General features: G+C 45.9%; 1 protein-coding gene across 1 annotated transcript in view; it reads left to right on the top strand.

The window, feature by feature from the left end:
- The window catches only part of LOC119186077 (uncharacterized), a 128,630-nt gene extending 114,245 nt beyond the window's left edge, over positions 1–14,385 (top strand). The window contains exons 7-8 of the mRNA XM_075889877.1: positions 9,596–9,811; positions 11,993–14,385. Of these exons, the coding sequence (XP_075745992.1) occupies positions 9,596–9,811; positions 11,993–13,735 (1,959 nt within the window). The 3' untranslated portion in view covers positions 13,736–14,385. The remainder of the gene's footprint in view (positions 1–9,595; positions 9,812–11,992) is intronic.
- The last annotated feature ends 7,682 nt before the right edge of the window (positions 14,386–22,067 follow it).

The following is a 22,067-nucleotide window of genomic DNA, read 5'->3' as shown; positions in this document are numbered from 1 at the left end:
GTATTGCGCGCTCGTTTCAGGCATTGGGGTTAGGACGTTCTTGCATGTTCTTTGACAGGCATACGTAGCCCATCTCTACTCAGTCTACGTCAACGGAATATCTATAGCATCAGCCAAGAAGGCCACATTAAGACTTCTTGCCACCTTTAGGCAAGGATTCACAGCGATATAGAATAATGGGTCTATAAAATACTGCGCTCGTTTGTCTCCTCCTTTGCGTACCTTTAGTTCACGCTCCCAATATTTCATTGTGAATATAAAATACTACTTTTATGCGCAATTCGAGCAACAACAGAGCATCAGTAAGTGTGAAATGCCTTTTCTGTTTAGATTTTAGGCAAAAGTCTACATTCCCCTATATTGAAAAGACTCTGCTGAAGTTAATTTGCGGGCTAGTAAGCAGACAATGCCATCCTATTCAAAGTTATGTGTGCGCGTGTGCTGCCTATAATGTGCTGTGTTTATCTCTCTTTCCTCTCTCCTCTCTATCTTTCATCTCCCCATCCCCCTCTCATGTGCAGGGTAGCAAACCGGCTGCCTACAGGCTGGTTAACCTCCCTGCCGTTCTTTTCCTGCTATTTTCCTTTCTTCCTATTCAAAGTTAGGAGGTTTAACAGGGAATTAGTGTGCAGCTGTCAAGTACGCAGCTGTCAAGTACGGTGGTGTTTAGAAAAAGTGGTAGACGATGGTCCGCGAACTCACGCGTAAGTTGACTCACTCAGACTCGGATCAAGCTGTGAGCCTTAGGCCCATATCGCAAACCAACCTCACCCTTACCTCGAGTTTTCCTTATCGGTTTTACGCCTTTATTGTGCCATGTGAACGAGGTAGGCCAGTGTTCATGAACCAATCTTGCTGTTATCTTTTGCCAATTTTTGTGCCCTTATAACGCATGTAGACAGTACAGAAATTTTGGAAAAACGTGAGGCAAGGCCTTGTCTGACGTAAGTGAGGTTAGCCTTACCTCACGTTTTTCTCAAGTTTTCGTGCTGCCTACGTGCAAAAATAGCAACGGGGTAAATGATAATAGCAAGATTGGTTTATGAATACCGTCATACTTCATTCATCAAGCACAATAAAAGCGTAAAACTGGTTTGAGAGCACGGGACTGAGTCTGAGTGAGTCCGGCTCACGAAAATTTTGTGCGTTTAAGTCCGAGTAAGTCCAAAGCGCAAGGCATATTTCTTGAGTACGGTCTGGGTCAGTTCCACTTTTTTTTTTGTGCCCACCTAAAGTACCTGTGCTTACCGCGCAGTGACTGATATCTCGAAAAGAATTGGTTATTGGTTTATTTCGAAAAGTCGGTGCGGAACTGATACCGGTGTCTCACAGGTAATTTTAATCGTGATCAGGGCCAACTCGCATTCAGGTGATACTGTATGGTCACTTGTAACCGCGATCCCACTTGATCGGGAGCAAGACGATAGCAATGTGGGTATTTAAGTGATGTTTGCGCTAAAATTGATGTTGATTAATCCGAAGTATAGTTTGGACCGGTAGCATCGACGATTGTTTATCGCGGTCAGGAAAATCGATTCGCATCGGCCCGTATCGCGATGGAAAGCTCCCGAGTGACACCGGCATTCAGCATTAAAAGCCAACAGCCATGGCCAATAGAGAGCTGAATATGTGTGATGAAATTAAAGGAATGCAATGTTACGTATCAATTTTTCTAAGTACGAAATGACAACTGATTTACTCTCAACTAGAGTACGAAATGACAACTGATTTACTCTCAACTAGAAGGTTTAGGTTCATATGGAATTCAAAATACTACGTTGAAAAATCAAAGCAATGTCAAACAGTCTTTTTGTTTATTCATACAAACTGTAACCGCTTTGCCTTGGTCGTGCATTTCGGTCGTGTAAAATGCCTAGCTGAGGATCGAGACTCAACATGACGCTGCAGTATAGCTCAGCCATGATTGCGTCGTTATTAACGCTTGCACTGTACATATGCATGAACAACATTGTATAACTTTTTGCGTACACAATGTAAGATAGATAGTTATGTAAGATAGATCTAGACATAAAATTCTCTTAAACTAAAAGCATGTCCTTTTTTGTGAATTATTGTTCTTGAGCACGAGAGCAAATAGTCCTCGTTGGTATATGTAAAAACATCACCTTACATTGTGAAAGACTCCTTTGCTTGTACACATAGCCTTTATTGTTTATGAATGGCTTTATGAATGTCCTGTCCTTGTTGTACAAGTGTTTGCATATATGAACATCACTGCATACACAAATATGTTATTTTCGCTGTACATAACAGCTTCCACTGTACATATGCATGAACAACATTGTATACCTTTTTGTGTGCACAATAAGTTATGTAAGGTAGATCTGAAAATTAATTTATTTAAACGAGGTCGTTGCGTAATACCTCTGGTGTCCACGCTCACGGGACGGATTTATGCTCTCTCATAGCTATAGTATAGAATCAAGTGCTCTAAATCATTAGTAACGTTTCCTAAACACACGTCATAGCTTTCGCAGACGACATAGCACTTTATCTTTCATGCAGCCTGCGTTTATTTTTTATTTTTTAGTATGGTGACATTTTAGGTACAGCTTCTCCAGTTGACGGTATTTGTACATTGGCTCTTGAAACTCCAGACCTAGCCGCCGCCGCTTACCCTCTTCAACCACCTGCGTCTTTTCGAGTTTTAGGTATTTTATACAACCTCTATGGCATTTGTAAATCCGTTAGGTAAAATGCTCTCGAAGAAGTAAGACAGGCAATTCAGGACGCACGGAATTTCGACTTCCCGCTTCTTGAGCGGAGGCACCTTGCGCGGACTGTACTTTGTGGTCGCATTTGGTACCTTTCTGACGTGGAGCGAGTGTCTTTACTTATCGTAAGATCATTGCAGCCTGCTTTGTGTTTCTTTAAAATGAGAAGCATTTCTTAGTGAACTTCGGCGAGTTTGACCGTATCTGTATCCATCTTTCTATCTATCTAGCCGCCTGACTTTTAGCGCTCCTAGCCGCTTGGATAATGGGATATATACCAAAATTGGTACGGTATAACATGACTGTATGACGGGAATATGTGACTAGTCAAGACATGAAAATTTTGACATGCATGTCATGAATGTCATAATTTACATGCCATGGTCTTGCTGCTCTTGCGGTGGTTTCATTCACATGACACATTACGAAACTGGTATGGCATGACATGTCTGCATGGCAAACATAAGTGACAGGCCATCACATGGAAATCATGACATTCGGGCCATGTAAGGAAATGACTACATGCCACGCTCATGATGCGCTTGCGGTCGTTCCGCTAGGTTCACATACACCAAATTTGGTATTACGTGACGTGAACGTATGATAAAGGTATATGACTGCAGGCCGCGAACATGATAATCATGACATGCGTGTCATGTAAGAACATGACTACATGCCACGCTCATGATGCGCTCGTGGCCGTTTCATTAGCTTCACATATACCAAATTTGGTATTACGTGACGTGTATGGAAGATGAACACATATGAATATATAGTGCAAACATAATAATCATGGCATGCGTGTCATGTGAGAACATGATTACATGCCACACTCATGATGCGCTTGCGGCCGTTCCGATAGCTTGACATATTCCAGAATTGGTATTACGTGACGCGAACGGAAGACAAAGGTAAATGACACGTCCAAACATGATGATCATGACATGCGTGTCATGTAACAACTTGACTACATGCTACGCTCATGGTGCGCTCGCGGTAGTTTCGCTAGCTTAACACATACCAAATTTGGTGTTACGTGACGTCAATGGATGACGAAGGTATATGATGGGTGCAAACATTATAATCATGACATGCGTGTGATGTAAGAACACAACTAGATGTCACGCTCATGATGCGCTCGCGGCCATTTCGCTAGCTTCACGTATACCAAATTTGGTGTTACGTGACGTGAATGGATGACGAAAGTATGTGACTGGTTCAAACATGATAATATGACATGCTTGTCATGTAAGAACATGACTACATGCCATGCTCATGATGCACTCGCGGCCGTCTCGCTAGGTTTTTTGTTTATTTGTTTGGTGGCACTGGTTTGGTTTCTCGTGCGGCGTTAGGACAGCAGCGTTCCCGAGGAGGTTTTGCTTTCCTTTGTTAAGGGTTGGAGGTCGATGATGGGTACGGCGGGTTTTCTTTACGGTAGCTGGCTTAATTCCCGCCGTCATCCGTATGGCCGAGCTTCGCCAGTGAGGAGACGCGTTCTTTGATATAGAACGAAGGTTTATTTACATCATGGAAGAGAGAAATACTGTACAGAGATTCAGCTCAGATTCAGCGATTACTTACAAAATGTCTTCGGCTTTTATAGCCCATCGTTTCCTGTACACGTCAGTCTGGAGAAGGCGGTGATCACTGTTGCCCCGAATCAGGTGACGATAAGTCTCAGTGATCCACCTACCAGAAGGAGTGCTGATATTGGACCACTCGGCTGACGAGGAACATGGGCGCCAATGTCCAATGGGTAACACGAGTGCACCACAAAATGGCGCACCCGGTCCACGCCTTGAAGACTTCGCAGGTCGAGGGGGTAGAGTCCGGTGGAGAGGGAAAGTCGAGCTCCTTTGGGGAGAAGATGACCCCTGACACGAACGTCAGCAGCGCTCCATGGCTGCGTTCAGCTACAGGGTTCCAGAAGTTTCTTGAACTCGGCATGCCGTGTGCTCGATCCCTGAGAACTGCGACTGCAACGCCTTCCCACGCTTCTGAACTGTTGGTTCTTTGTCACGACCTCACGTAGGTGACAGTGGCTGTCTGGAGAGGTTGACTTCATGAGAACTGCAACAGTGATGCCGTCTAAAGCTGTTCGACTCCGTTCAACAAAAGGGTTGTTCGCGATGGTTCTGTCGAGTTCCTCGTAACCCGACCACAGCGAACTGCCTGGAACACATACAGGACAGCGTCGTGCGTGGCGCTTCTAACCGGGCACCGATGACGTTGAAAGCATTCTAGCAGACCGGCTTACGCGCAACGGCGTCGGCTGAGACGAACTGCTGGGCGAAACTTCGGTGTCCTTACGCTGCCCTTTACTGGCCCTGCGTTTCCTATTGCGCCTCGTACAAGGAGAGAAATCTCCCGCGAGAACTCTCGCAAATTGTTTTCTAGGCACTCACTTTCGGTATTGAATGCCTAATGTACATCTTAATCAAGGCCTACAATCGGTAACACTTTCCTCGTTTTATGCTACAGCTGTCGTATTTTTTAGCCATATCCAATTGACTTGTCCTGGGGTAGATGTGTTGGACAGTGTTATCGTGGGCACAACAACCTCTTTGTTGCTCCCGTTAGTTCCCCCTATAACGTACCCGCTCTAGTCGTGTGTCTTGGAGCGCGCTGGCGGCATCATTTCTGCCTGGCCACCTCCGGGATTTCATGCGGTGACCGGGGTGACGCGTTCTTCTTATCCTTGACCGCTTCAAAATGTGAAGAATGGTGCAATCAGCCACATGTCCAAACTCCTCCCTACGAGAAACAATTCAGCATGTTTTGAGGCAATGCGTCGTTCCTCGTGTTTCCAGGAGGGCCGCGCATGTTGGATTTTGTGGTCTTGGAGCAAATCGCTTCGTTCCTTCCAACCATTGTTCTCGAAGCGGCTTCGCCTGTCTTCATTTCTGCTGTTGTTTACTGTCTTTGGCGGAATCACTGCGTTGAGGTTGCAGAAAGGCGTCGCCGTCGCACACTCTTGCCGATGTTGGAGTGATTGTACACAGAGCTGCCCTCTGTTCTGTTCTTTCTCGGCGAGGAACAATTCCTTCGCCACTGGTCCTGCCCCTTTGTGTTCGTCTGTGAGAGACACGGGGAACTTGTCTTTCAGCCTGCCTGGTTTTGGTAGACTGTTATTTTATTTAGTACCAGCAGGAATATGGCACGCAAATACCATGTAAATACATAACTTATACATATTTAGGCCACATCTGTGTGTTTTTGTTTACTCTGCATTGTACATATGTAGACATACCTCTTTGTGACAAATTTTGCTCTGTCTGTACATGTTTTGTTTCACCACGATGTTCTGTTGGAATGTTATTGATGTCTCCTGTTCGTGAGAATAAATTTTTCTAACCACAGTCGTCTGTGTGTGTTCATTATAATGTCATTATTGTTTGGAGCAGTGATGCCAACCCTAGAGATTTATCCCTATGTTGAGAGATTTTCTGCCTGTTCCAGAGATTTGGCGTCTTTTTGTTGAATATGAGAATTTTTGTAAAGCTCTATAAATGTAATTGTACGTGGCCTGATAAAGGCATAACTTATTATACAGCTAAAAAGGCTTTAAAAACCGACTATTTTATGTTTCCTCTATTTAAGACAATCATGGTGTTCTGCTTGCCCGAGTGAAGGGGATAGTAGCGTTGTAAGGCAAGAATATTATATGCTGAGTAATGGGGGAATGAAATTCTGTTGTAAGAATTAAGCATGCACGCACATTTCATGAGCGCCTTGAGTGACTGCCGCTCTGTCAAGCCAAGATAAATTTTGTCATGTAGTACACGTGAACACGTGTCAACGCGCACTGCGTGCCTTCACCGAGCAATGCCTCCATGTGAAATAACTTGACCAAGAGGCTTAGAGATGAACAGAGCGAAACTAAGATTGGATAAGGTGTTACAGGTTAAATATTGCGAAAACGGCTATAGATGAAAAGAGAGAAGACATTTTCGATTGTTTTCAGTCTTTCCGTTGTCCTTCATATCGGAGAGTGCAAACGTGACGAAAATATTTGGTCAAACGGAGAGCTGATTGAAAATACAGTGGAAAGACGTAGCTGTCAAACTGTGAAAGAGGGCCCACGTATATCTACTGAAAATAATGCAACAGTGTAAGTGCGAAAAGTTTAGAATGGACCGCCACCTCAGAAGTGGCAGGTACAAAAGGATGCCACAGATTTGCAGTTGACCCGAATGGTCACATCTACGCCTTGAATGCTTGGGAAAAGTGAAGTTTAGATACAAATATGCCTGTGACAACTACTGGTGCCATATGCAAGCATTTTATATGCATTCAACTCCACAAAACATGTAGAACAAAGACCTTAAAGGTTCTTAATACGGTTCTTCTTACATTTAAAAACATTCAGACCAACTCAGCCACAGGGGACACAATCTTAATACTTATTGAGACTCAATTAGCCTTATTTATGTCATTAAAATATTGTAAGGAGTTTTCTTGTAAATTCGAGGGTCAATCTAGAGATCAAATGTTGTCTAAGGCTGGCATCATTGGTTTCGACACTGTTTCTTCTTGTTCGTTTTGTATCACGATGGAATAATCTCTTTTCTGCACATTTGATTCAGAGGCAGCATACCGCGCTCCCGTCCCGTGGTTTCGGGAATCTTCAAACATCTTGCAGTAGAGCCCATGTGTATATAGACCGAAAACAGCAGGATCTACTGATCTGCCTATACAATTCTCGTGCTGCCCGCTGCTAATTCGGTAGGGACCGGGCATGGCGTCCACGATTTTCTCAGGCTGTTTCATTCGCACGAGCAGAGCGTAATCATATAGAAAGCGGGGCGAAAGCAGAAGAAGCGTCGCTGGTTGCACTCCGGACTTGTATTAAGGTTGGCCAAGAGTTAGAGCGAAAACATGAAAATCACACCACGTCCGAACTGGCGGGAAACGTGACACGCGTCATGTCTCTTCGTGAGTGAAAGCGGAGAACACGGCTCCGCAAGCAGGCGGGCGTCGTAGAATAGAGGATTATGGGTGAATTCTATCAGCTGGGTCTGGGCTATAGTCTGGGCTAAGGTTACCGCCCCGAGGTGTGTTAAGGCGTCGGCGGAATTGCCCTTCTTTTCGGAAAAACGCCGAATGGAACGGTCGTAGCTCCTCTAGTCTGGCCGTGGAGGTGGCTACCTACTACTACTACTACTACTACTACTACTACTACTACTACTACTACTACTACTACTACTACTACTACTACTACTACATACGTCGCGGACGCACGACCCACGGCTCAAGGAGCTTCGCCTCTAAAGGACGCAGGCGTCCTGGCATTGTGAAAAGGTGGATCCCCAAGTCGTTTGGCGTAAATATTGTTCACTCTTTGCTGCAACCGTATTCGGAGACAATCGTTTTAGGGCAATTTTATATTATGTTGTCCCGTCTCTAGCGCAATTGAAGGTTTCCAAAAAATTGTTTTATGAGGCGCCGCCTTCAGGGCGCACGTGCTGGCTATAGTTGAACTTTGAAGCGCACAATGAACCACTTCGATCGTTGGACAGGCAAAACTATACGTCACACAAGATGACACTGTTATAGAAAGTGGTCATCTCAGCGTCCGTGCGGCACCGAGTGCGAGACAGATGTGCAGTGAATCACATACTGGCAGCTTAGTATTGCGGGGAGCTTTACGTGCACGATACGGTAACAATCTTTATCATATTGGGCCCCGGCCATTTCCACTACCTGGAGTCTTTTATCATGCACCTAAATTCTAATTCACAAACCTCTAGCGTTTTGCCTAGATCGAAAAGTGACCGCCGCTGACGGGATTCGATCCCGTAACCTTCAGATCAGCAGTCGAGCACTGTATGACCACTGTTACCATCGCGGCAACAAGAAGCGTACACATATAAAAGATCGTATACATCGACTTCATTGAATAAAGGAACGTTGCTGATCTTTATCCCGTATATTTGGGACAACAAGAGCTCAATTTTGGCGAGTTGTTTTATGTAGAATATTCTAGGTACAACGCAACGACAGCAGGACAGAACAGACAGGAAAAAGCATGGACTTCAAATGAAATTAATGAAGGTGATCCGTCCGCTTTAATGCAGGACGCAAGATGCGCAACAACACCTTTGTGATTGTGCATAACAACGTTAGTTGAGAAGTGAATATTTTCTTTCAGACAGGTGAAGTGTTGGTAGATCCTATGCGTGGATCCGTGACCTTCCTGATAAAATACTCTTCTTATACTAGAACGGGCTGTTGGGCTAGTTGTTTCATTTTGAATAAATGTGGGACGCAACCCACGCTCTATACTGTCTACTTCCTTCTTTTTCGTCTACGTTGGTTGCGTCATTCACCTTGCTTTATATTCTCGTTTTCATTCTTCGTTCTCGTTTTTTTTTCAAAAGCCTTGTTGTCTCGCATGCGCACAAATTTGAATGACAGCACTTTTTTACTTCCCCTGTTGTTTCTTCTTACTGTTTCGCTGTACCTCCGATATTCGCATTCGAGACATTCAAATATTCAGGTTCAGGTACCGTTTCTCCTTTTACTGCATAGAGAACACCTTTGCCAGCTGGCGCACCTGCAGAAGTTATAGGTTTGACGCAGCCAGCTTCCTATCACTCGCACGGAGACTTGTGTGGTGCAATTTGTTTTCGCAATACGGGAACTCGAACATTACCTCAGATTCTCGGCATACTAGCCCAAGAAAGTCGCGCTCTGTAAAGACCGGTACCTTTTTTTCAAAATGTCCTTGCCTCCTTTTCAGGTGTGCAACAGTGAGGACGTGTCCCGGCTGAGTGAATGTATTGCTAAAACAAACATTTTTGATGGTTTGTGTCCGTCTCTCGTGAAGTGACCTTGCGGGGTGGTACTTTCTTCAGGAGGAGATCCACCGATTGGCCGTGATGGTGCCGGAGGAGTCGCCATTGGTGGGCATACGGCCGGACCGGTTCCCGGGCAAGCTGACGCACTACAGCAGCCGCTCGCGCAAGGTGACAGACAAGGACGAGGTGAAGGAGATTTCCGAGGAGCGCAATGGAGAGGTCACCAAGCAGACCACCAGGACACATCACCACGAGGAGAAGGACGACGACGAAGTGCGTATAGCGCGCACAGCACAGCAGAGAGAGAGAGAAATAAATAAAAGGAATAGACAGAAGGTTAACCTAGAAGAACTGGTTTGCTACCCTGTACAGGAGTAGGCAAAAAGGGTCGGAAAGAGGATAGAGATCCTGAGGAATACAGTGTTCTGAAAAGAGAAAGAGAGATATAAAAGCAAATGCAGGGAGGTTTACCAGACGCACGTCCAGTTTGCTACCCTGCACTGGGAGAGAGGGATGAAGGGAGAAAAAATAGAAGAGAGGGAGGGAAGATACACATAATCACTAGCACACTTGGGGGAGCACGCGCAGTCTACAGACGGTCGCTCAAATTTGTTGTGTTCAGGTACGGCGGTAACGCTTTAGTTGCTTTCTGCGCTACCAAAGCACGCGTCCAAGGTCCTAGGATCTTCTGAACAAAAAATGGTCTGGAGTCAGGTTGGTTCAAAACCATGCGGAGTGAACATCCCTGGCCGTCATAGCCAGCGCTGCTGCACAGGATGTGTTCGATGGTCTCTTCAGTTCCGCAGGAGTCGCATATAGCGATGTAGTGATGTCCGCCGTAGCGATGCGAAATGAATACGCCTTTGTGAATGCAACAACCACCCAAAGGTGGCATAACGGTGTCACTTGGGATCGAGAAAGTTGGGATGGCAGCTGCAGCTATGATGCGAGGAGGAAGGAGGAAGCAACAAAAAGGGAGAAGGCAGGGAGGTTAACCAGAAAGACATCCGGTTGGCTACCCTACACTGGGGGATAAAGGAAGGGGACAAGAAAGACGAGAAAGAGGGAAGAGAGGGAAAAAAGGGGGTGGGGGAGAGACTGACAGTAATTTCACTGCAGCGTGTAGAACTCTACCGCATGTCAGAGGCGTTCACACAAGCCTGTCTTTCTCAGGAAACGCAGCAGGGCTTTCACTGCCTTGTGGGCTGTCGAGGCATGTGTACGTTGCTGTAATAGCACCTGCACAGAAAGAGGCCGATCATCCAGTCGCCGCATTGCGTTGGCAAGTACTTGTCTCTCTGAGGCAAATCGAGGACAATGACACAGCAGGTGTTCGATATTTTCGTCGGTGCCGCAAACATCGCACGCCGCACTGTCAGTAATTCTGATTAACGTGGTATAAGCTATAGTAAACAGATAAGGATCATCTGCACCATGACTTGCGCATTATTTGCTTGCTTATTCTAAGCTTTTTTTGCAAAGATGTGGATGTCGAAGGTACATTTTATAAAACTATTTTATGTGAGTAGGGGTTCTTAATGACGCAAGTCAAAAGAAAAGGAGGGGTCACTTAACCAGACAAATAGATGCTGTAAGCGTATCTATAGCAGCGTGAAGAGAAACGGTTAGGTTGCAAATGGCGTCTTCATATTCTTTCGCCAATGGCATTTGGAAGTCCTTCAATCCGAGTAGCTATGAAATGAACACAAACCATAGTTCCTGTAGAGTCGGCAAAGAACGGGCTGTTCGGCGATCATTGTTACCGTAAGCATTTGCTATCTTTTCGTAGAAGCAGGCTGGATCATATTATTGTACTTACCACATACCCTAAGGGAATATTCCAATGAATCAAATAAGCAATAATTGAATCTAATAGTTGATTAGAGGGAGCAAAAGCATTTTTATTGTTCTCAGATTTGCTCGTATTTGCTCGAATGCTACTGCACTAAATGGCAACATTACAAAACCTTGAAAGGGTAAGTTTAGTGCTCGCCCAAATATGATTACTGTGTCGAACTTCTGTTTAATCTAATGATACTATAAAGAAAGTTTATTCCGAGCTCTTTAGTGTTTCGGTTGTGTTTTTTTGGCCAAGTTTGCCGCACATTTGCTAACCGAAAAAAACAACGCGCGAAAGGAAACGAAGTGCGAGCTGCGGAACATAGGGCTAAGCACAAGTGAACAAACAGACATGCATTTGCCTTGCACCGTTTCATTGGCGACAGCATGGAAAGTGAGTGAACCATGCATGATGTAAGAATAACCACGTACCACTGAGGCACGAACACGTAACCTGGCGTTTTCTCTTAATGTGTCACGCAGCACAGCCGTGAGCAACCTGCATCTACTCCGCTCAAACCCCTTCATATGCCCCTGCACTGTAGTCGATGTGCTATTTTTCACGTTTTACGGTTTCTCGCGCATTCCTGACAAAATGAATTTCTCCTTTGCTAGGTCCCAGAAGACGAGGCAGAAGGAAGAGACCTTCCAGCTGTTGAACGAGAGACAAAACGAAACTTTGAGTACCTACACGATGGAGCGGAAATCAAGGTTCCCGACCGAATGCGCAAACAGAAAGACCTCCTGTACCTCCAGGCGACGTCTCCTGAACGACACGACCCGGTCACGCGACGGGCGTTGAGCCTAGAGGAGGAGGAGGAAATACGAAACAGTGAGACGAACCGCTGGCTGGACAACCACTTCGGATCGGAGACTTCGGACGACGACGCCGTGAAGAGCAAGCACGGTGGTAACGTTATCAACGTAAAGATGACCGACACCAAGAGGACGCCAACGCCTCCAACCAAGCCGCCCAGGGAATCGCCCAACCTCATCTACACGACGCCATACTTTAAGTCTCCTACCCCGTCACCGACTCCGCTCGACTCGACACTCAGAAGCACCAAGTCGCAACAGAAGACTACCTCCTATCGCCGCGAAGAGAAAGTGGACGACTCGAGACAGTCTCGCTCAAGCCCGCGTTCGAATTGGAAATCCAGCCCGTCCATATACCATGACGTGACGCGTCATCTGGACGAGTCGCCGACACGGTACACAAAAGAAGATCGCTCGTACAGGGACCTCGAGAGCAGCTACAGACCCGTCGAGAAATCGACCATTGTCGGGAACAGCGTCTTCACTAGGGAGGACAGAAGGCTCAACGAAAGCAAGCGAGTCACGAGCGAGTACGACAGAGACATAAAGAAACAACCACCTCAAGAAAGGCCGAGGTCTCCCGAATCGCGACCCGTACAGAGGTCGCAGTCTACAAGGACACCAGAGAAGCCAATTGCTCAAACTCCCAACTACACGTACAGTCTTCCACGAGGTTCAACCAGTCGACGCGCAACGCGCGTGGACCAAGCTTCCAAGACGAGTCGTGGAGTACAGGCAGACCTTGACGACGAGCCTTACACTCCCCCCAGCTCGCGCTACGTCGTGCACACAGTACGAGAAACTCAGAGCTTGCCCCGCCATCATCACCACCACCACCACCACCGACACCGTCACCAGCACTCTTCCTCCTCTCACCACCGACACCGCAGTGAAGAGACCGAACACCACCGTCGAAGCGGTGACCGGAACCGCAGCCCCGACTCCAACATATCTACGGCGTCGAGGCCTTCCAAGACCTTCTATTTCGGCGACAAGACGGACACCAGCTACCACGATAGCCGCCACAAGGACGGCTACTTCACCATCGAGAAGGACCGCTACGTGAAGCCTCCCCGGCTGTTCAGGTCGGACCCACGCGAGCGTTACTACTCCGTCGAGGACCTAACGACCCGGTCGTACGCCACGCCGGCGCCGACGTCTTCGCCCAAAAAGCCCAGCTTCATCGACCGGCAGCGCTACTTCCCGGCAACTCCTCCGGCGAGCCCGCCGCCGAGGCTTATAAAGATCACCAACGGCCGCTCCACGTCGCCGTCCCCTCCCGAGTCGCCGAAGCCGACGTCGACGAGCCACCTCCTGCCTCCTCCGTCGCCATACGCGTCGCTCAACCGTCGCTACCGGAGCCCGTCGCCCGTAGTGAACCCTCCGGCGTTCACGCCCCTCCAGAGTCCAGTCGAAGTCAAGCGGCAACAATCTACGAGCTCTTACAACCGATCCTACCACCACAAGTCGGCCACGGCGGACTCGACCGGCTCCAAGCCCGGCCCAAGTGTAATTGAAGTCAGGAATTGGGACAGCCGATGAAGTCCTTGCCGTCCGCGCGATGTTTTCCACGACGCCAGGGTGTTCACCTGATGACGGAGTCATCTGAGTCCCGCTTCACGTGGGCTTGGTGACGCTGATTCGCCTTGTTTACCACACTCGTTGCATCTAAAATTCCTATACAGGACTTCCTCGCACGAGCTCGCCTTGGAAAGCATGAAAATGAGTGGAACCACGATCGTACGAGCTGTGTTCGTAAAGATTTAGCTTGTTAGAAACTAGAGCAGTGTTGCTGTAACTGGTCACCGTGATAGAGGCGGGTCGTTTGAACATCTAACAAGATATGGTTCGTAGGCTTGCATACATTCAGTCTAGTGAAGACGACTTTGGACCCAGGATTTGGTAGTTGTGTTTAGTTTTTTCTGTTTTTAGGTGTAGAGTAGGTTTTGGAACTAAGCTGCAAAGGATGGTTCACGCCATTTTACTACACAATGGTGTCAGCGTCGCTTAACGGTATCGTGGCGTTTGAGCAATCGACAATCGAATTGATGACGCATTTTACCTGAAACGAATGGTAGTAATTGCGGCCTATTGAAGCACCTCGAATTTGTCAGAAGGCGGAGGTACGTATAGGCATTTTCAAAGCTGGTAACTACATACTGGTAATATCAGTGTAAAGCCTATATTGTTTTTTTTTTATCGAAAGGATGTTGCCTCTAACAGGAGCATTAGTTATTTTGCTCTATTAACAATTAAACATTGCATCTATTGATGAAGTGTGATTGTTTCAACAACAAAACTTTATTTCACCAGGAATAAAAAGATTACACAAAAGGCAGTGCAGTTTGCATAAAAAGATGGATTGAATCGTTATGAATAATTCAGCAGTGCCTATACGTATATACATTCACATCTTTAGAAAGGAGAGTAAAAATCTACGGCAAGCATGAGCTAGAAATGTATCTTATAAACATAAACATAAATAGTCAAATATGAATACAAATATGAAGGAAAACTGACGCCCCACTTTGATTGTTCAACGGCCATTTGCTCAAGGACAAAAGGGTTGTGCCAACAATTTGTTTTTCTTCACTTGCAAAGCTATTGGTTTTAATTAACATATGGTTCCACATGAGGCGGATAAGGAAGAACCTGAAGTGCCATTGACAACAGTTACTTTGTTCCCGGGTATGGATATCGCGAATGATGACTGTATTCATGCTAATTAACTGGAGTCTAGTTATAACATGTCAATTTATGTTGCTGTTTTCGTTGTTGTTGCTTCTTAGAGCTTATATACTTACATAGGTACGTGCGTAGCACAGCCATGATTAGTTTTAGTATCTTGGCAGCAGATGGCTGAGTCGATGACATCGCATTGTTATGGCGCCGCCGCTTGTTAATGTACATAAATAAAAATGAATAACGGTTTGTACAACTAGACGTGTGAATGCTTCAGTCACAGCGTTGAAGGCGTGAAACGCTGTTTTACAATAAAAACACAGCTACAACTACGCAGTTGAGTTTCCGTGTTTCTGAGGCCCGTATTCACAAACCCACCTTGGCCTTACCTCTCGTTTTCCTCAAGTTTCTTTACTCTCTGCAAGCGTTATAAGGGCACAAAAATGGCAATAGGGTAAAAGATAGCAACAAAAATGTCTCATGTATACTTATCTACCTTTTTTCATCAAGAGCAACGCAGGCTTGAAATCTATAAGGAAAACTCGACGTAAGGTCTGAGGTTGGTTTGTGAATAAGGGGCTGAATCTTACGTGAACACGCACACACAAAAAATTTCTACAGGAGCCGATTTTCAAGCAAAAGAGCAAGAACATATGACACGACATAGCGGTTCAAATCTTACATCACGTTGCCCCGCCGCGGTGGTCTAGTGGCTAAGATACTCGGCTGCTGACCCGCAGGTCGCGGCTTCATATCCCGGCTGCGGCGTCTGCATTTCCGATGGAGGTGGAAATGTCGTACGCCCGTATGCTCAGATTTGGGTGCACGTTAAAGAACCCCAGGTGGTCAAAATTTCCGGAGCCCTCCACTACGGCGTCTCTCATAATCATATGGTGGTTTTGGGACGTTAATTTCCACAAATCAATCAATCTTACATCACGTTCACTAAAGTAAATCAAACAAAAATTGAGTCAGTTCCACGCGGTGAAAACCGTCGGACATCGAAGCTCTCATATCGTTTTCGTCAGGCATTACAATTTCCGTATATATTTCTACAAATTTGCCACTAAGTATTTTCTTTTTTTTCTTTGTTCTTCAGGTTAAGCCATGCGGATCCCGCGTGATAGCATGCACATTCACCGCTGCACTGGAACACTGCAGTAAAGTTTCAGTGAGACCATGGTCCAACCCACCCGCCCACTTTTTTTCAAAACCCATAATACTATCTTGATTGGACTCTTTCGAGACGCATATTACTATCATCTGACTTCTTTGTGCTTCCATTACTCTCCTCCTCCCGTATCACTCTCACGACTGCACGGAAAGGCAAGCAGCCAGGTGCTTTACGTCCACACTGTCCTGGTAGCGTTCCAACACGGCCGCAGCTCTCGTACTCGCTTCGGTCACATCTCCTATCGTCGGGTCTGTCACGTGACTTCCTTCCCTTTTGTTCTCACACGACAATCATCTTTATCCCCGGTTCGCGTAATCGTCGATAGAGCATTGTTTATGCTTCCCACAAATTTATGTCCAGTAAGCGCGGTTGTAAAGTCCAGTGGCTACGACACTTGCCTAGGTCCGTGAGGGCCTAGGTTCAAACCACGGACCAGCCAAGGGAAGATTATTTTGTTTTTACAGTTTTGTTCACTCTCCTTTCATTCTACACATCCCCTACGCAGCCGATCCCGTGACCTCTTTCCCCTCTCAGGAGGCTCCTTCTTTCTTCCTGGTCACGAGAACTGCTCTGGCGAAGTCCGGACGGACACCGGCGCTGGTTCCGCAAAGAGAAAAAAGAAATCGCTGTTAAACTCAAAGCGGAAGCTCCTTTGGTAATTGCGTAAGTGATGCGTAAGTGTAGAGTTTCACCGCACAGGCTCCATGGTTACATTTCGTGAATTGTTCGACTTAGTTTGTATTAGCGCGGTACATATAAGAAGGAAAGACAACACAGACGTAAAGAAAGATGGCGCCTACCTTTCTTTACGCCAGCGTCGGCTTTGCTTCCCGTATGTGCCGCGATAACACAAGCTAAGTCTATGGATGACAAAGTCGTCCGAGCTACAAGCCTACAACACTTCGTGGATTGTTGTTGCCGGTAATCATCGGCACAACGCCTTTCACCCTGTAGTTCGTCAGCGTCTGGAACAGCCCAGTGGAAAGCACGTCCCGCCAACATCAAAATGCATTCCCATCTTTACATTTTCGCAAAGTAGTAATGTGTTGATGCGTACAGTCTGCTTTAAGTTTTCTCCTAATGATCAACATCTACGAAATACTTCAATAAAGTCGTCACAAAAAGCAATCTACTTTTACTTTTTTTTTGTATCGCCGCTACAACACATTCGTTTGATACAGATAGATTCCTGCTGCACAGGTGTTGTAGTTGAGCTCAGTGGAAAAGACAACCGCATTCGAAGTGTGCGGCCCAAGGTTCGAGCCTATTCTAAAGGTTCGAAGCAAGTGCCACGAGGTTTTCTCTCTCTCTCTCTCTCTTTCTTTGTTTTTGTTTGTTGTTCGAGCAGCATACAACTGATTCGGTGCTGTAAAAACAACCCACAGCGCTCCTTTCTGTCTACATATAGCAAAAACGAAACTGCCTCCGTCCTGTTTCCTCATGATTTAAACACATTGCAACTGCATGGTAAGACGACAAACCTTGACTAAAATAAATGTCCTCAGAGTAACGAATTCACTTGTTAGCCAGAGAACTCCGTTTAATGAAGCATATCTGTTTTTTTTTTTTCTCTGGTGCAACCACTAGATCAGTCTCACCATAAGGTACATAAGAGTTTTGCACTATCGACCTTCGATCCGGTTCGGCAGCCATCATAAATCGCCGTTGCGCGTAGTCCATCCTCCCAGAACACAGTAGACTCTCCATTTTTTTTTAATCGGGTTCAAACAGACTTATAATACATCAGCCTGTCTAGACCAACAAATATGAATGCTATAACGAGCATAGTTTCTTGAATCAAGCAATCTTCTTTATGTGTGTTTTTGGTTTGGTGCGCCCGCCTAGCCAGTGCTTATGCATTTAATTGCGACGCTCTCGAGCTAGGGATTCTCTTGATGCGTTTGCTTCACCGCAATAGTTCTAGAAAAGCGGTCGAAAAAGTTCAGGCCTTATCACCCATGATAAGGCTCAACTTTTGTCTGACGTCACAGCTCGCAGCGAAGGAGCTACTATGACTGTAATATAGACCTTCCGAGCTCAAGGTCAACCTGAGGCGTTTGCTTCCCCGCAACAAATGTCAAAAAGCCGTAAAAAAGTTTAGGCCTTATCACCCATGATAAGGTTCAACATTTATCTGGCGTCACAGCCCGTAGCGAAGGCGCTACTATGACTGTAACACCGACCTTTCCAGCTAAAGGTCCCCCTGAGGCGTTGGCTTCCCGGAAATAGATGTCAAAAAGCAGATGAAAAAGTTCAGGCTTTATCACCTATGATAAGGCTCAACTTTTGTCTGACCTTACAGCTCGCAGCAAAGGAGCTACTATGGCTGTAATACCGGCCTTCTGAGCTAAAGGTCCCCCTGAGGCACTGGCTTCCCGGCAATACATGTCAAAAAGCGGCTGAAAACGTTCAGGCCTTATCATCCATGATAAGGCTCAACTTTTGTCCTACGTCGTCGCTCGCAGCAAAGGAGCTACTATGGCTGTAATACCGGCCTTTCCAGCTAAAGGGCCCCCTGAGGCGTTGGCTTCCCCGCAGTAAATGGCAAAAAGCAGTCGAAAAAGTTGAGGTCTTATCAACCATGATAAGGCCCAACATTTGTCTGACGTCACAGCTCGCAGCGATAGACGTATACTTTACAGTAAGACCAACCTTCCGTTCTAAAGGTCCCCCTGAGGCGTTAGCTTCTTCCACAGTAAATGTCAAAAAGTAGTCGAAAAAGTTCCGGCCTTATCACACATGATAAGGTTCAACTTTTGTCTGATCTCACAGCTCGCAGCCATGGACCTACTATGACTGTAAGACCGACCCTCCGATTCTAAAGGTCCCCCTGAGGCGTTGTTGTTATCACAGTAGATGCCAAAAAGCAGTCGAAAAAGTTGAGGCCTTATCACCCATGATAAGGCTCAATATTTGTGTGACGTCACAGGTCGCAGCGATGGGCATATTATACGTATTTTTTGTTCAACAGCTGTCATAAATCGTTTGATAAATTTTCCTACTGCCAGTATTGATGGGAAGCCAACCTTCTGTCACGACTAGTGGAGAGGGTGGGTGTTCCACATTCCTCTTTTATTATTTTTTTCATGAGAAATGTATGCAGACCGCGAATGACGCGTTGCGCCAACTCATACTAAACGCAGTGTTTATTGTGACGTCACACTAAAGTTGAGTCTTATCATGGGTGATAAGGCCACAATTTTTGCGACTGATTCTTGACATTTATTGCGGGGAAGCCAACGCCTCAGGGGTACCTTTAGAATCGCAAAGTTGGTCTTACCGTTAAGCAGGTATATTGCTGTGAGCTGTGACGTTAGACAAAAGTTGAGCCTTATCATGGGTGATAAGGCCTGAACTTTTTCGGCTGCTTTTTGACATCTATTGCGGAGAAGCGAACGCCTCAGGGGGACCTTTAGCTGGAAAGGTCGGTATTACAGTCACTAGTAGCTCCTTCGCTGCGAGCTGTGACGTCAGACAAAAGTTGAGCCTTATCGTGGGTGATAAAGCCTGAAGTGTTTCGACTTCTTTTTTGACATTTACTGCAGTGAAGCCAACGCCTCAGGAAAACCTTAAGAACGGAAGGTCGGTCTTACTGTAAAGTAGGTCTATCGCTGCGAGCTGTGGCGGCAGACAAAAGTTGAGCCTTATCATGGGTGATAAGGCCTCGACTTTTTCGACCGCTTTTCGACATTTACTGCAGTAAAGCAAACGCCTCAGGCGGGCCTTCAGCTTGGGAGGCTTCTGTTGAAATACACGATAAGTGATCAAGCAAGCACACCGAACCGGAGACCCCAAGGAAGAAGGAACGTAGAGGTTTGCTTTATTAAACAGATTGCACTCATTATTGAGTACATTCGTTACGCCGAGGTCATTACGAAGCAGTTTGTCATTTTACTGAGCAGTTGTGCAGTTAATAGCGTCAGCGACCAGAACGTACGCCATGGATGTATTTTCAATGCGGCTGGTACGTTATTAAAAATATTTCAGCACTACTTTTGACCAGTACTGGACAGAGAAGTGCATGACATGACAAGCTATGCCCTCTTCTGTTCTGTCACCGCCACAAGCAACGCCGAAATAGTTTAAGAATGTGTCGCCAACTGACCCATTAACCAGTTTTATTTCGAGTATGTTCACATGATGTACAGAAGCGACGAAACGGCGTATCCGTCCGCGCCTCCTTCCCTGCGTAACATAAGATGAATCGCTCTAACAAAATAACGCATAAGGACATAAAGAAAGTTTTCCGCAAGGTGATGGGTTTCGACCCTACGCCCCCACGCTCATAAGAGGAGTGTCATGGCCACTAAGATAATCATACCGGCTTGCAAGATGCGGATACATCTGAACCATATGTGTTCTGGCGATACCGACAAACTGCAGGGAGAACACATTTAAATTTGTGAGCATTTCTATGCCGGCTCAACGAGAGAAAGTATCAGTCCACTCCGTCAGGTAACGCGATTATAGCGCCGTAAACAAATAAAATAATAAATGCAGAAAGCAGCGAAAAATTTTGTTGGCTTTGCTGCGTTTCGAACCTAAAACCCTCACACTTCGAACTCGAGCATTCTAACCACTAAGCTACACAACCGCTTCTTGCACTATCCCAATGTGAAATACCTGAACGTGCTGTACGCGTGGTGAAACAAAAAAAAACAATGTAGAAAAACACTTTCCGAGAAGAATTTTCTCAACTGCGTGGTAGTGAAATAAAAGCATGCTCTAAGGTATGAAGTGAAGCGGACATGGGACACTGTGTTCGTCAAGAAAATTCAGACTTAAAGAAAATTAAGTGCCAAAAAAGAGTTTCGGTGATCGCAGGATGAGGCTTCAGCGAGGCCGTTTCAGACGCTGCAGAACGCTACATGGGGCGTTTCAAGAAATGTGTCCGATACCCTTCAAAACTCGGGAAAGTGCAGCATTTTCTCGCAGTCTCCACAGTAACTCATTCTGTAGTGGCAGACATCTTAATATTGTTGAAGAAACAATTAGGGTAAGTAATCAAGAAAGTTGAGCTAAATTTTTCACTAGCGGAGCTCAATAAATCCATTGTTGCTTTGAGATTTTGAAAAAGCGGCCTCAAGTAATAATTGCAAAGTAATGCTATTCTCTCAAATTCTGCGGCGATACCGAAACGCGGAAGAGCGCAACTTCCATATTCATCTGAGATGTCCTGAATGAGTGGGCGTAGTTATACTAACAATCAACCGACTTCCCTGTGTGGGTGCGTGGGCTGCGTTTGCAATAATAGCACGCATGTTGCACATACGTTCATGAACATGGAGAAATTGCACATCTGTAATCGCCATCTTGAACAATGACGTTATTCTAGTCGTCTGCTTGTTGCGCTCATCGGTGCTTTGGTTTCCGTTTCACCGTGGAGTTCGCGCGAGCTTCATTACGCCAGAATAATTAATAGAAGCCACCTTATTCTATATCTCAGAGCTGCTTGGGTTTCTTTCATGGAGAATTTAAATTCTCCCATTTGACTCAACAGCATACACCGACTAATTAAGTTAAGTGATTAACTTTTATAATTAGCCCCAAATGATGTAATCAACCATCTTAAGAAGCAAATTGCTACAGAAAAAGCACATACGAATACAGCGAGCGAGTATCGCATTTGCCGCATTTTTCGAGGATTCTGGACATTTCTTGAAACACGCTGTATATAGAAGAGAAGTCGTTGTACCGATCCACAGAACTTACAATGAAGCCGTCCGCTAATGCAGAACTTCACCCCCCCCCCCCCCTCCAAAAAAAAATTTACGTGGAGAATTTTAAATGCGCTTGGTCATTCGTATAACTCCGGTCCCCCGGAGCAGCCTGCAGTTTTCCGGGCAAAGGTTGCCGAGTGCACAAACCGCGGTGTTTGCCATGCGAGACAAAACAACTCTCATTATGGCAAAGCCTCTGTCGCATCCGTTACCTAAGCTTCGGGCTCCTGCATTCAGCAATAACTAATGCTTACACGTACTTCACCATATGCGCCCATAAGCAGCTCCAATCAGTTTC

Source organism: Rhipicephalus microplus, chromosome 3 (genome assembly GCF_043290135.1).
Source record: "Rhipicephalus microplus isolate Deutch F79 chromosome 3, USDA_Rmic, whole genome shotgun sequence".
NCBI classification, from domain to species: Eukaryota; Metazoa; Arthropoda; class Arachnida; order Ixodida; family Ixodidae; genus Rhipicephalus; species Rhipicephalus microplus.
Note: the sequence above shows the minus strand (reverse complement) of the source record. Positions and strands in the feature narration are given on the sequence as shown.